At 33.8% G+C, this 16,803-nt stretch overlaps 1 protein-coding gene across 1 annotated transcript in view; it reads left to right on the top strand.

The window, feature by feature from the left end:
• Positions 1–3,777: 3,777 nt before the first annotated feature.
• The window catches only part of LOC129754083 (arrestin domain-containing protein 4-like), a 36,566-nt gene continuing 23,540 nt past the window's right edge, over positions 3,778–16,803 (top strand). Inside the window, exons 1-2 of the mRNA XM_055749951.1 lie at positions 3,778–3,868; positions 3,931–4,124. Of these exons, the coding sequence (XP_055605926.1) occupies positions 4,004–4,124 (121 nt within the window). The 5' untranslated portion in view covers positions 3,778–3,868; positions 3,931–4,003. The remainder of the gene's footprint in view (positions 3,869–3,930; positions 4,125–16,803) is intronic.

The following is a 16,803-nucleotide window of genomic DNA, read 5'->3' as shown; positions in this document are numbered from 1 at the left end:
TAAGTGGCCGTTCACTAATTACGTAAGCACTATGGGGGGGGGGGGGGGGGGGTAGGAGGGGGGGTTTCGCATTTACTTACAATCTCTTACCAGGGGGGTAGGGGGGGGGTTTCCGAAAATCTTACGTAAGAAATGTTACATTGATAATTCGTCACAACCATTCGAAACCATATTACTCAGTTTTTTTCTCACTGCCTATTTATTGGTTATTTGTGACGTTATGTTATTTATCTTTTAATGTCTATTAATTTATAAAAAAAAAATCCTGGTTCTATAAAACTTATAGAGATCCAAGTCAAACCCTTATGCCACCAAAGCACAAAATCACATTATTAAAACAGATCGTCACTTTTTGCATTTCATCATAACAATCTTTTTAATTGAGAAATTTATAGAAACAAAAAGGAAAGTGACTCGTTGTGACACCACTATTTGAATCCATCGTATTTCGAAAACGACTTCATCAACAAAAAATCTCCAAAAGTCAATATTGTAGGAAATAACTCATATAACTGATATAACTGAACAAATATGAGGCGTTTAAGATAATTAATTTCTAGACAGTTTTTTAATAATATACACTACCACTTCTAAATTTTACAAACGATTTACCAAAAAATCCTCAAACTTTATCGCTCACCACTGAAATGAGTCTGAGCTTTAAGTTTAGTTGACTGCGTAATTGTCGTTAAACATTTTTGCAACAATTTTTGTAGTTGAGAATGAATTTTTTATATAGATTTTTCTGATTTTCAGATCAAAGACATTACAATTTTTATGGTACCTTGTGCTAACCTGATCTTTAACACTTTTTTTTTAATCGGAATTTAGATTTTATATTTTTTATTCGATTGTGGAAATTTATAGAAGTTTATTGTTACCCCGAACATACTATATCTAAAATGATGGTTTTTAAAATCGTTTATGAAATTTCATCTGTTGATTTGTATATTGTGCTTTTCAAATGCAATTATTAAGTTTAACTTAAAAAAGCGCTATGCCTTGAAGCATGGATGTCAGCTATTTAAAAAAAAAACGCGTCAATTTCTGAAACAATAAAAAACGTAAGATCTTACATGGGGGGAGGGGGGTTTTGAAAAACTTACTTTTTCTTACCAGAGGGGGAGGGAGGGTTGAAAATTTCCAAAATCATGCTTACGTTATTAGTGAACGGCCCCTAAGTACATTGACGCAAGTAAGATCTGCATAATACCCGTATTGAATATAGCAACGGATTTGTCCTCTATTTTTGAATTGAATAACAAACTTCCGAACAATTCCGACCGATATTTTTAAAATGAGAAATTAAAAGGTGGTTTGAAAATTTCACAGCGATTTTCTCGAAACTCGTTGAATGGTTATACGACCTAATCAAAACAAACTCTAGAAATATCTCAAAACTTTTTTCTACGTTCAAAAACCTATAAGTTAAGTTTCAAATAGGGAAAAACTTGCTTTGTTTTTGAAAATTTCAAATGTAAGTAAAAATGTAATTTAAAAAATCTTGAAATATCTATTTATTCGAAGGGTCGCAAAAAACACCCTTCCTGATGATCAAAGCGCTAAGAAGCAAACAGGTTAATTTATGTGAGATTTAATTTTTTTTTTCTTATAGTTTTGGTGTAGTTTTTTTTAAGAGTTTAAGGTAAATTTTCGATATTTAAAAAATAGGGATATTTTTCAAAAGTAAGCCAATCTAGGACAAAAGGCTAGAAACTGTATCAAATGGTGAAGTTTGAAGGAAAAACTTAAAGGGAAATAGTGCGAGGGCCAAGGGAATTGAATGAAGGCCAAATTTAATTTGTTTGAGTAGTTAAAATGTTTAAAACTTTAGCCCTTTTAACTATGCAGCATCATGGTCCATCTTTCGATTTTGATTGTTGTTCGGCATTAACACATCAAGGACCGCGATGTTGTTTTCTTAATCGCGAAGAAATCTAAACCAAGTAACACCGAAATTTAACATTCTGTATTTTAGAATCCATTGGACCAAATGTTACAAATTTAGTTTCTTTGAGCAACCGAAAGTGTTGTGTTTAGATTTGAAGAGTTTCATGATTAATACTAATCATTTGAGTGATGTCTCTAAGAGTAGCTCATTAGCAGAAATGAAAGAACCAAAATTCTCATACTTGGTCCGCAATTGGTTAACAAATAGCGTTTTCGATTATAAGCAGTGGCAATCTAGTTAGAGTTTTGCTCTAACTGCTGTTTATTTTGTTCATTTATTTATTTCATTTGTTTCATTTGGTTTAAAATACACTAAATTTTCCGAACTGCCTTAGCAATTTATAAACTGGGATTTGTAAATATTATGAAGGTGTTTTGTATCCTTTGTGATCAAGAAATCTCGTTAACACCGTCAAAATAAAAACTTATCAATGTTACCCCAAAGCATCAAATTCTAAAAAGGGTCGAAATCGATTTTTAAATCATATTTAGAGTAGTCTAATAAGTTTCTGCAATCATATTTTATATTCATTGGCGTCCAGTACGGGTTTTTAAAATATGAAACATGCCACATTCCCCTTAACAGGAAAAATAATCAAAAAATATTGAAAAAAGTGATGATTTCTACCCCGAATTACGGTATATTAACATAACAATTGAATTAATGCTGTGGTGCACACATGTTGCATCTAACTCTGCTGTTGCATGATTTGACGGTACTCTTTCTATGGACTAGTGGTTTCAGCATTTGTAAGATGCTAGCCATAATATCTTTGAAAGATGTACGATATAGATTTAAGTAGGTAATTGGAAGATCTTTTTAAATTAACATGAAGTTCACTTTAGATTGTATACGTATGTGTGTTTGTTTCCAAAACTGAAATATGTTTTATTTTCACTGGATCTGACTCACTTGAAAAAAGCATGTTTAAACTTTTGAAGAGCGATCCAAATCTATTTTTTAAATAATAAGGCCGGAATAAATTTCAAACCCTCTGTTTAGGTGTGAATAAATTCAAGGGTTTGTTTTCTAATATGCAAAATTAATAATACTTGAATTGTACTGTAAATGAACTCACTGAAAATATTTGAAATCCGAGCTCATTCTGTTTCGGTGTGGATAAATTCAAGTTTTCAGTTCAAAGGCTCTTTATAAGCTTCATTTTATCACTGAATGTGCTAAATTCCTCTAAAACTGGTACTAAAGCAACAATTAACTAGTGAATAATCACTGTATCTGCAGCCATTTTCAAGGATTTATTTTTTTCCAATTTGCAAACCTATAATGTTTCAACTGACAGTATTCCACATCAACTCTCTTCCACAGCGTTAAAAAAACTGCAAGGTTTTACTCAAAAACACTGCTAGTATCAAAACACTGTAAATCAAGAAATTCACTTAGATATTAATGACATGTTAGAAACGCTTTTGGATAACATTTTTTATTTGCTTTTTAAACATACACCATCAAATCTCTTTTCACTAGCTATATTACAATTAAATGAGGTTCATAGAATTTTAAATGTTTCTACACTTTGGTTATCCTCACATTTTAAACCTATATCTACTTTTGTGTCAATAAAAAGAATATGCTGGAAAGACGACAGACACCAAAGCTCTGACTCCAAATTCTTTCACCAACACTCTCTGGGCGATTCATCATCGACGATCGGCGCGATTTTTTCGACTGTAAAGAGAATATTGATGTTTGCCATTGGCCAGAAAACATCCCCCCATGTTTATACTGAAGCCCACGCTTGATTTTTTTTTTTCAACTCAACCAACTACGGAACTTCTAGTCGAGATTCCGAGCTAAGCTTGAACGACCAAAAAGCAGCTGCTAGTAGCGATTCACCTTCCAGCAGAACAACTCAACGAACTTTGCGCTGCATAACGAAACTGGACTGGCCTGAGCGAGGTTGATCCACCCACGAGATATACCTACCTTAGTATATTCAACTTTTTTTTTTCTCTCTTTAGCATCAATTCTACCCATTCTGATTTAGCATTCTACTGGTAGTGACAGTGATTAGCCGAACTTTGCCAGTCCGAAATGTCGAAAAAGTTGTTGAAGTTTCAAATTATCCTGGACCGGGAGTCGGTGCTTTATCTGCCGGGTCAAGTGCTAGCCGGAAGAGTGCTGCTGGAGACCCAAGAAAACACAGCTGTTCTGGGTGAGTCAACCTATCTGAAGCCATGATAAAATCTGCATCCAAATGATAGCTTACCTAGTAGTGCTGGAGCTGGAGTGGCTCTTCTCGGGTGAATGAGAGGTGCAATAAAAAAAAGGGCTGAATGAATGACGCGCCACTCTTTATCACCTTTCATTGAATCTGTTTGAGCTTTGCATTTGCAAACGAATCAATGAAACTTCGATAAAGCGGGAGTGGAAAGGAGTTCTTCTTCTAGTTTCTGGTGATTAATTCAATTTTTCTGAATGATATGTTTTTTCATCTAATGTTAATATTAGATTCCAAAACAATGCACAAATCACATTATTTAAAATGGAAAATTATTCCCATACAAATATAAATTAAAGTGTTTTTCTATATTTATCGACATTAACTTAAGTTCTACTTAGTTTTTTTTTGTATTCATAATGAGTCTATCTGGAAAGGTTAGATTGTCAGAAAAGTCAAAGAAAATGAAAAAAAAACTTTATTTGGATTTGGCTTTATGTGGATAATATCGGAAAACAACTGACTGCACTTTACAGGATTTGAGCCCGTAATCTTTGGCTTTCTAGGCTAGTTGGCAATGTGCTACAGGGGTTAGATTCTGTAGCATAGTCGGTAATGCTTTGGCCTAGAAACCTGGAGTTTGAGGGTTCAAATCATGTACAAGTATAGTCAGTAATGTTTTAACATTTTCCAAGAACAAATATGTTTTATTTTTTTCTAACTTCTCTTACAATCTGTTAAAATCGATTAAAAAAACTTTAGTTTTCGGATTCAAGAATCGAAACGGTTTAGTTTTATTCTACAAATAAAGCTTGAGAAAATGGTGATATCAAACATAAGAAAAAAAAATTATTTCTCAAATTATACATGGATTTTTACCCAATATTCGACTTATTGAAATAAGTGATCAAATATGTACATGTAAAACGAACTATTTTTTTTTATTTCCAGAAATTATTTATGATTTTATCAATTTTCATACAGAGAAAATACATTACCGTTCATAATTGTATAGAAATTGGAAGCACGCGCACTATCACTTCGACTTTGAATTTCTATAACTTTTTACTCTGATGATATTTTTTGATCAAATTTTTTGCGTTAGATAGATCAACTATCACACTACTATTTCACAAAATTTGAGTTTTCTGGAGTTTGTGTGGCCTGAGAAACTATAATTCTTCGAAAAACGTACTTTTTGGACTTTTCTCATTGAAACTGCAATATCTATGAAACTATGCTACATTTTTTTGAAATTTTGCAAATATTTTTTTTTATTTTTGAAAATTTCAAATATAAGTCAAAATGTAATTTCAAAATCTCGAAATATCAATTTTTTCGAAGGCTGGTAAACAAATACCCTTCCTGATGAAATCAAAACGTTTTAAAGCATCAGGTTCCTTTATTTATGTGAGAATTCAACTTTTTTTCTTTGTGAATTTTTAGTTCTGGTGTAGTGTTTGTTGTATTTTGAGGTAATTTTTTGATATTTCAAAAATAGTCTAAATTTTCTAAGAGTAAGCCAGTCTAGCACAAAAGGCTTGAAACCCTATCAAATGGTTGAGTTCGAAGAAAAAATAAAAGGAGTATAGGGTAGGTGTACCCTCCTCCGTCGTATCCCTCTTATTCGTCTTAATTCATGAATGCATGTTTTAGAACCGAAAAATCACTTTCCACTTTAATAGACTACTTCACATGATAAACTTACGCCTGTGAATTTATTTTCTATCACAAATTTGTTACTTTTAAAACTATTTTTTGAGATATTTGATTTTGAAATCTCGAAGTGAAATTAATTATTGGCACACTCCGCCATATTGAAAGACGAACTTAGTGATCCCCCCAACGTGTTTCTTTGTTTTAACGCTTTCTGTCAATGCATATAACAATCAAAATCATCAAATTCAACAGAAAAGTGTTGAAATAAAATTAGAAAAATGATTTCAAACTAATCTGAACTATATAAATTTGTCAATATTCGATTGAAATCGAATCGCTCGGCCCCCATAATTCGTCGTAATTTTGCGACAGGAGTAGGAAACCGTTTTGCAAGAATTGGAATTAGACCGGTTCATTTTTACTATTTTTTGCTGACCACAGTCGGACTCATAGAGAATGAACATAATTGATTTCTAAGTAATCACAACACAATAAAATAATTTTGAAGCTAGGAACTAGATGCGCTGGGAGATAAGTGCAAAAAGTCTTTTTATATAAATAAACTAGCTGACCCGGTGTGCATTGCTACACGTTCCAAAAATAAATGAAATTTGTAAAAATTGATTGAAATTTAGATTTTTTTAAGCATTTTTTTAAATCAAACCTCATCATAGTTCAGATCCAACAACTTTGAAATGAGAGCTGCAGCTGGAGTTCCGAATTGCTATTCAAAGATAGTATATATTATTTCCTGAAACTTGATCTCTAAAATTACATTCTGTTTTTAAAGCTTCATAATGACTTAAAAAATTTCAAAATTTATGGATTTTCCACCTTTTTTCGCAAAGTAGGAAGTTACGTACTTTCATAAAAACATTTGTCATATCTATTTTTGAGTTATGCCAAATATCCGTACGCAAAAAAACCTTCTTATAAAATATGGTCCCTTCTTTGAAAGGCTATTTATCTTAAACTTACATGGGAGCTCCCCCATTTTTTCCAGTTTTGTCCCCCACTGCTTGAAGAAGGTAGGCTGATTTACCCGGCTCGAGTTTACATAAATTGCTAACTGAAAGAAAAAGATACGCATATTGGAATTTATTGACTATTGTACTTTATGAAGATAGAATTTTGAAAACCGATCAATAGCGTGAATCGGAACAGTTTTTTTTAGTAGTTTCCTAATCTGTATCATGAGCTTTTCCAACTGCTGATTAGCTTTAGATGGTGTATTTTTTGGAGTTGAAAAAATAAGCTTTAGAAATTTGAAAAAAAAACGATGAAAAAAATTTTTAATAATCTTTTCAAAAAGTTTTTTTCACCATCCTCGCCCTTCGAAGCAGTTCGAATATCTATACTTTTTGCGCCAAAATTATGTTAAAAAATGTTTTACCATACGCCAAACTCGTGGACATGAGACATTACAGCTTGAAGTTTTCCCAAACAGCACTTGTCATGGTATGAAAATTTTCGATTTTATACAGTGCAAATTTCTATTTTTAAAAAAAAATTTTATAGCAAAAAATAAGAATATTTAAAAAATATCAGTTGCATCACTAAATAAATTTTGAGCGTTTTTTATTTTCTCTTTGAAAGTGAAATATTCAAAAATGTTGGCTAAAACGAATTTCTAAGTTAACATTTATCCCGTATGTTGGGGCAAGTCGAAATGCAAAGCTTATATCCAGATGCGTCAGAGTAATGGATTCAAAATGGCTATAATACGTATTTCTGTTTGTTTGTTTTATCAAGTTTCATTGATATATCTGCAGTATTCCTGCAGTATAAATTTATGTTTGTAACTCTACTTTTAACGAATGCTGTTCAAAGCAAATGACCTTCATTTAACATGAATGAAATATGGAAGTATTTTTGAAAATCTTTCAATTGGTTTTTTTTGTAAATCTTTATTTGAAACGGCTCGTACCTATCAATTGGTTTTGATTCGATTAATAAAATACCAATCCGTGTCACATCTAGGCGTCATTTATTTCCACGTGCTGTGTACAATTAAGCAAGAAAAAATACATCTAGGTTGCGTATCTCCCCCACGTGCATAGAAAATATAGGTACTTGGTTGAGAAACAGGCGTCTGATTGTTAAATTTTTCCAGCGACCAATGAACAGTATTTTTTGATTAGGGGAACTGGGGGTATAATGCCCATTGTGGACAAAACGCCCCACTGCGATATCTAGCTGGATATACACTTATTTTAAGAATTCTGTACGTTATGCCGTTCTAATTAACAGTAGAAACCTTTTGTACAAAAAATTATCATCAAATATGCGATAATTTCCTACAAAAATCCAAAAATGTTTTTCAAGCCATATTCTTTGCAATTTGTGCCTTGACTTTCGTAAAGAATTACGACATCTATCAGCAAAAAAATTACCTGACATCTGTTACAATGATGAACATTGCTCTTGAAAATCATTACAAAACGAAAAATTTTCTTATTCAATTATTTTTTCTGTTATTTTAAACGATTTTTAATAAACATGTCTAGGTAGGGCAAAACGCGCCATGTCCTTTTATCTTTAAGCATGTTTCATATTTGTTTAAATTTATATGCAGTTTCATCACAACAATTTTAAAGATATTTATATGTTGTATTGGAAAACATAACTTGAATATAAACGAATATATTTAAAATTCCTAAATTTATTATAGATTTAATTAACTTTTCACAAGAATTTCAGTATATCTAGCAGCACTGCGCGTAGCAATACATTTTTCCATCTGTGAAGTAGAATTTAAGTGTTTTTACCTGGTAAACACTTTTGGATGCACCTGAATCAATGAACACTTATTAAACGTTAAACGGCGCGATTGGGTACACACATATGCGCATTATGCCCCTATTGAATCTGAAATCCAATTTTCTACCTACTCTTCAAACTTCATTAAATTTGTGTCCTTTTTTACCTTCCAGTTATTCTAACTATAAGATTTAGACAAAAAATAAACCAAACTTCCAAAAACAATCGAAAATTAAAGTTAATCTTTTCAAACGTACTCTAAAACAAGGCTTTCTTCTTAACGTGGGCATTATGCCCCCTCTTCCCCTACTATCCACTTGCGACGACGTTTGCTTGATCATAGAGACGAAAAATAAACCCCTCAAAGAAAAGAAAATCTCTAAAAACGGATGCCATGACTTTTCAATTTCAGATTTTGGAAAAAAAAATGTATATGTTTTATTCGATCGGTAAAATGTCAATCAGCCTAACATCTAGGCGTCATTCATAACCATGTGCTGTACAAATGAGCTAGGAATCAAGTAGGAAAATATCACATCAAGGCTTCATATCGCCACCCCTTGCATTGAAAATATGTTTTGTCGAGAAATACGCGCCAAAATATTCCCACTGATCAGTATGCTATGCCATGGTTACTATCCTCTCGCGACGTTGGCGCGCGACGCCTCGACCATGGAGACGAAAAACAAACCGCCCAAAGGAAAAAAAAATCTCGAGAAAATGGATGTCATGACTTTACTCTGGTTCGAAAAACTACAAACTATGTATGGGGCCCCTTGAGTCGGATGGGGTTTTAACTATTATAGAAACCATCTCTGGCCCCAAAAACCCTCAGATGCCAATTTTGACAATGATCGGTTCAGTAGTTTCCGAGTCTATAGGGAACAGACAGACAGGCAAACATTCATTTTTATATATATAGATTACTTGAATGTGTTCAGCATTGCTTATAATGCATGGTTTTAAATGAACAAAGTATTGATGGCTTTTTTAGCTAAGTGGTTGGTGTTTTACAAATTAGGCCGGAACAAATTTTAAATCCTTCTTTTGTCACTCGGAGTTGGAACATCGCAAGGGGGGGACAATAAAAAATAATGCGAAAAACAAATAAATTGGAATAAATCGCACGAAAGCTTGTATGCAACCAAATTGTTTACTCCATCATTGCATAAAACCTATAAGTCAAGTACTATCGAATAATTCAATAAAATAAAGATTAGAAAAGGTGGAAAAACTCCCATCTTCCAAAATTTGTATTTTGGTCTTGTAATCTTGCGGATATTTGAATTTTTTGTCGAAATTAACAGAAAATACTTCAGACTTTATTTTTCCCCCCTTCGGGTTTTTGGAAATTTCGATGGGGGGGGGGGGGGGGGGGGCGTTGACAAAAGAAGAAATTGATATTTGTTCCAGCCTTATTTACTACCAGTACCGTGCATAATTTAATAGACGTTTGAGTGCACGCAAGAATGTCTCCAACTTTACACATTTCTAACGTTAAACTTCAAAGACATTTTATATGGCCGGAACAAATTTGAAATCTATCTTTTGTCACTTGGAGTTTAAACATCACGAGGAGGAGGAGGAGGAGGGAATTCAAAATAAAAATTAATGCAAATTTTCAATACATTAATAAAATTGAACCAAAGCTGGCTTGCAACAAACTTGTATACAACCTACATTGCACAAAATCAATCAATCGAGAAAATTAAGATCAAACATTTGAAAAAATTCTAAACGACAGGTGATGTTACTTCCATCCTCTTCAGTTTGGCTTTCGCTCTTTCAACTGTTTGAATTTTCGAAGAATGTATCAAATTTTTGTTTGAAATACCTTGAACTCTATTTCTTCCCCATTTCGGGATTTTTGGTAAAATCGGATTGCCAAAAAAAAAAAAGAATTTGATATGTGTTCCGGAATATTAAAACACCTAAAATGCTAATAACTTCAGATAATCTTGATTCTTGATCAATTTCATGTAAAAGATTGATTCTTCAATGTGAATAAACCGTTTTGAATATTTATACATTCTCAATCAATCAATCAATCAATAACTAAGCTCGTAGAATAATTTTTCTGGTCATAGTACAATCAGTGGTGAGAAGCTTTATTAGATTTTTCAAATGAAAGAATAGTTCCTCTGTGTATGTCTTTCCAACTTTTTTCTCTCAATTTGTATCACTTTGATGTCTTCTACAAAATTGTAGCTAGGAAAATTTCCTTTTAAATCATGTTATTGACATATGATGTTGAATTTACGCTGAAGGTAAGACGAACGTTTTCACAGCGATTAGTATGATTTTGTCTTTGAAAAAACCGTTAAATAGGTTAAAAAATCTTCAAAAAATAAAATGTTCTAGACCCCCCGGTGGATTATTTCAAATTTGGGCTCAAATGAAAGGGGAAAGTCCCAGCTTTCGAATGGTGCAAAAATTAGCGATGCTAATTTTCGATAAATAAAATCGTTCCATCAGAGACACCGTGCATTGTTTCTTCATAATTTTATATTTTAAGATTTGATTATTTTTGGTTCGATTATCTGATGACACTAAACCTCTCTCAAATATTTGAAACATTAGATACATCAATTATATGAAAATAAGACTTTTTCAACTTCTTTCATTCAAACTGCTATATCTTGCATACGACCAAACGCTTTGCTCTACAGAATGTTCACTGGGAGATCCTTGAAAACTAAAACTTAAACTTCTCCAGTTTTCAGAAATTCTCTAAATGGGAATCAATAACTACTCGAGGAAAAAAAATCAATTCCTGGACCGATAACCTGATTTCTATTGAATTTTGACGATGCATGGAAACCGATGCAAAAAACTCCCGTTGAAGTTCAAAATGACAAGAGAATTTAGATGAATGAATAATTTAAACTTTGAAATAAGAGTTCACGAGTCTCTGGTTTGGATCTCAATACAAGTTTGGATAATAAAAATCGGAAGATATGATTTTTTGTACATAAAGTCGTTCAAAATAAAACAAAATCGAACCCCTTTTTTATGCTGATTCCTACCATATAAGTTTTAAAAATTGACTCATGTTTACTTCATATTTTGTAAATTCTCAGTGATTTTTCAACAAAAGATGTTTTGTCATTTTTGACATATTACAGTTTGAATGAAAAAGTCGAAAAGTTTTATCGCTCGTAAAAAAAACTCGAATAGATGAGCTGAACCAGTCTAATGCGCATTACACGCATCAACGTGGAGTTGCTTTGTTTCGATATCCTTCGCCAGGGTTCCCACATGTATAAGAATACACATGTTGACAAAACGCAAATGTGATTCTGCCTCTCCTCAAATGTCTTACTATTCAGTCTCATTACGTAAAAAAACATATAGTTCTATTAAAAATGTTGATGTTCTTTAAATATGGGTAGTTTCTGTGTAAATTTGTGCATTGTACTTTGTGTTAAATGTCTGTATGAATGTTATGAAATTTTATCTTACAGACAAATCCTGGATCATGGCAGCCCTGTCCGTTGGAGAGTGTGTTGGTAGAAAATACATTTGCAGGGTGGATTCAATTTGTAAGGTCTAATATTGTGCTGCCTGCAATTGCCTTAGCCAAGCAATGGTACCTAGATACAATAACGCTACCTTGAGATTTCTTGGCAAGACCATTTTAATGCGACTTAAAGCTCATTCGAACTTTGCCGTTATTTTGCGCGGTTGATCCGTGCATAGTAAATAATAGCATTTGCATGAACCGCAGCGGCAAAATTTCAAATCTATACCTCATGAGGGAGGAATAGTTTGAGACAATTTCGGTATAATTGAATAGAAGGTATAATATTTTGCTGCCTGCAGATGCATTAGCCAAGCAATGGTAGACCTGTTTACAATAAAGCTATCCTAGTTTAATGGCTTATTGCGACTGGTCACTTGAAAGAACTTCTGCTGTTATCCTGTGCGGTTGATCCGTTCGATGTAAGCTAATGCCAATTGTATGAACCGCAACCGCAAAATTTTAAATGTATTTCTGAAGAGGGTGGAATAAATTGAGATAATTTCGGTCTCCTTGTACGACGGAATTAGGAACCTGGTACGACAATAAAGGAACTTGAATGAGGAAAATAAATCATAAATTGACTAAAAAGTACGTAATGAATTGATCTATTTCCTTCATAGTTTCATAAAACAGTATTAGAAATATAGTTCAATTACTAAACATTAGTTTTAAAACAACGTGGAAGGCAATTCTATTGAAATAATGAAAAAAGCTTCCTTAAGCCGTTGTCTTAGGGTCCTCTACCCTAGTAGTTTTTCGATTTTTTTTTTTTTTTTTTTTTTTTTATTAAAACTATTTATTAAGGCCGTTACTTCTTAAAGTATTTTTGTGCCGGGGAGTCCAATTAACATTAATTAAAATCAATTAGGGTATGTATAAAGGAAGGATAAAGGAAGTGGGAAAAGGGAGGAAGAAAAGATCACTTATTTGTGTCGATGCGTGATCGACTTCGTGTTGATCGAGGTCCTCCTGAGGGAATACAATTGGGCTCAGTATATACCTCAACATCACTCGCTCCTTCACTGGTTGAAGGCGCGGGAGGTGGGGTCTGAGCGATGGGGTTTCGTTTCCTGGGGGGCGATTCGAGATCCACATTTTGCTTCGGCTTTGAAGCTTCAGCTGATGGTCGTTGAGGTGGGGTCATGTTTTCCAATCTCGTGCGTTTTTGTTGGCTAGGCTGCTGTTGGCTAGGCTGCTGTTGGTTTTCTTGGTGTTGTTGTTGTTGTTGCTGCTGCTGTTGTTTCAGATGGTGCGTCGGTAGAGTTTCGTTTCGTTTTTGGTTGGTCGGCTGGGATGCGTTCTGTTTAGCTACGTTCGCGTAGCTCGTGCTGCTGTTGTTTGCTTGAATCATTCTTCGGGCTGTGGCTATTGGTAAATTTTGATCTGTGCTGATTTTTATCGCCGCTGTTTCAGCTATCCACAAAGGGCAGCATCTATCGATGGGTCCGTGCTTTCCTGAGCAATTGTGGCAAAAGCTAGGTAAGGTACAATTTTCTTCTTCGCTTTCGTGTGATTTTGAGCAATTTTTACACGTACGTGTCTGTTGCTGGCATTTAATTTTGGGATGGCCATACTTTAAACATTGCCGACAAAGAAGGGGTTGTGAATAGTACGGACGGGTGCGAACTCTCAACAAACCAAAATTTATAAAGTCTGGAACAATAGTGCTGTTGATGGTAAGCACAAGAGTCGATGTGCCTACAATTCCTGATGCCGTTTTTTTCGTGATACGCCTGACGTCTATTATTTTTTGCGGGTTCAATTCTGTCAAAAGTACTTCATCCGACATACTGTCCACATCTCTACACGTAACGACGAACTTCCGTTGGTTTAATTGGGGATGACGACCAACAACAATTGGAATGCCACTGAGTTGTGTTAGCTTAGCGAGCAACCTCACTTGATCCTTGTTTCTAACTTTCAACACGTACCAATTATTTTTGCGTTCTATAAAACCTCCTTCGATAGTCCCAACATGGTCCGCTATAAAACGCGATATCACGAAGGGATTTTTTGGTAGCTCGTACCCGTCTTTAGCTTTCAGGGTTAAATAGTACAAACGGCCGCATAAGTTCTCTCGGTCTAACCATTCCGGAACAGTCCTACCGGGGAAATCCCCGGGCGATGGGCTCATCGCGAGCACTTTGGTATTCTAACACCACTTGAGAAATAAAACGATCATTTGCCTTTTGTCACAATAACGAGATAGAAAAAACATCTGCTATCGACGGAGGCAGAAGACAAACTGAGTTTTTCGATTTATCACTATTCGATTTTATCAATACTCGCCAAATTCACGCTAGATTTTATCACGGTTATTGTTTCGAATTTTTCACGCTTTTCAAGAAATCATTCAAAAACCATTTCTAGGACATTAATTTTCGTTCAAAAGCGTAGAGCGTCTTTGTTCATAATATTTTTTTTTGTTTTATGTTATGGTTGATAGGTATTGAATAATATGAAAATACCATTAAACTGCTTATTTTATTTGTATAGTGTTTAAAATCGTCATTCGGATTTAAAAAAAACTTGTAATAATCAACATAAGTCACGCTAACGCTAGTGTTGTTATTTGTGCTTGGTTTTGATTTTGCAATTCGTATAAAGATGTGGGTGAATTTAAGCGTTTTTGAAAGAGATAAGTGTCTCTGCCGTGCGTAATCCTGATTGAACAGCCTTTGGTATTGCCTGAATAGATAATTTTGGAAGATCAAAATGAAATTCTGCTAAGCTTGCCTTAAAAAATGTCAAAAGGACTAAGATTTCTGTTTTTCTACATATGAAAAACGAAAGATTATCTGCCCATAAAGCATATTTCGAGAAACAACCTTTAAAAGTCTAAGGTGAGCAAACTCCAAAACATTTTTCGAAAAGGTATACCTTTTAGATCAAAGATGTAAAGATTAAAATAATAAAATTTGCAGAAAAAAATTTGTTCATGTATTTTTCTTTGAACTTTTCTTTCAACATCGAAAAAGTGATAACGACTGTTAAATTTCCATAAAAAAACTAAATAGTTCACATTAACTAGATGTAAATTATCAATCGGATACTCTATATGGTTTTATTTAAACAAAAATTATAAAATTTGCTATAGAGAAGAACAATTTGAACTGAAAACGATCCGTTTTGTTTAGTAATCTTTGATTACTACATCTTATGATCAAAATTTACTGATACAAAACGTTTCCACAACTGAAAACATTATAAATTATTGATTAAAAACTATAAAAATGCTTTTTTCCACTTCAATTTTTAGTTTCGCCATATTCACGGTGAAATTTTTTTTTACCGTGATAAAATCGAGAAACTACTGTATAGTACGAGGGCTTAGAAAATAGAATGAAGGCAAAATTTTAATTTTGTTTTTATTAAAATTTTATAAGTAGTGTTATAAAATTTAGCCCCTAAATTTATCCAGCATCATTGTCCATCTTTCGCTTTTAGCTATTGTTCTGCCTTAACACACAAACTGCCTTAGTTTTTCAATTGCTAGCATTTGTAAATATTATGAAGGCGTTTGGTATACTTTATGATCAAGAAAACTCGTTAAAACCATCAAAATTGATACTGATCAATGTTACCCCAAAGCCCCCAATCGATTTTTAAATCAAATTTAAAGTAGTCTAGTAAATTTCTGCAACCTTGTTTTACGTTTATAGGAGTCCAGTACTTGTTTTAAAAATATGAAACATGTCACATTCCCCTTAACAGAAAAAATAATCGAGAAATATCAAAAAAAGTGATCAATCTTACCACGTTTACGCTAATTTCTTTATTTGAAACGGCTCATACCTCGAAGCTTCAAGGAGCCAAATACTCGTTTTGTTTGTTTACAATTGTTTGCTTAGGTCTAGAGTGAGCTCAACTTTCAAATTTGAGGGGCGTTGGAAGGGCTCAGGGGGCGTATGGGGTCATTTTTAGATTCACATTTTCACAAATTACAAATCCATTTGAATTGAAATGATAACGAGTACGTCCATTGCCCAAAAACTAAATTGTAGCCAGGTTGAAAACAAATATCTGTTAACTCACAGAGCTGCTTAGCAAATTTTTGTCACTGTAAGTCACAATCTTAGACATTTATTTTGTTTCAATTGTGAAAGATGTTGTAAAGGGTGATACCGTCAAAATTTGGTCAAGGGACAACGCGTGTAAATCGGTGAAACCGTTTTTTTTTTTTAAATCAAATTAAATTTCTTTTTCAAGTTTAATTAGTATAAAATTCAGGAAAAATATTCAGTTAGGCTTACGCTTTTCCAAATCCGAATTGCCGGGCCTTACGCTTAACCCCTGCCATCAGATTTTGTACAGCCACCTTGTCCACCTTCTTCGCCACAGAAAGCCAGTTTGCCTTGAACTGCTGCTCGTCCTTAGCAGTTTTTTGGTCTTCTTTAGGTTCCGCTTGACAATAGCCCAGTATTTCTCAATTGGGCGGAGCTCTGGCGTGCTGGATGGAAGGGTTCTTGTCCTTGGGAACCACCTGCACGTTGTTGGCGCCGTACCACTCCATGGCCTTTTTACCGTAATGGAAAGATGCCAAATCCGACCAAAACAGTACGGAACAACCGTGTTTCTTCAGGAAAGGTAGCAGACGTTTATTCAAACACTCTTTCACGTAAATTTCTTGGTTGACAGTCCCGGGAGCTATGAAAATGCTGCTTTTCAAGCCACAGGTACAGATGGCTTGCCAAACCAGATATTTCTTTGCGAACTTTGACAGTTTCATGT

Source organism: Uranotaenia lowii, chromosome 3 (genome assembly GCF_029784155.1).
Source record: "Uranotaenia lowii strain MFRU-FL chromosome 3, ASM2978415v1, whole genome shotgun sequence".
In the NCBI taxonomy this organism is placed as follows: domain Eukaryota; kingdom Metazoa; phylum Arthropoda; class Insecta; order Diptera; family Culicidae; genus Uranotaenia; species Uranotaenia lowii.
The sequence above is the reverse complement of the archived record's forward strand: the minus strand, read 5'-3'. Positions and strand labels throughout refer to the sequence as shown.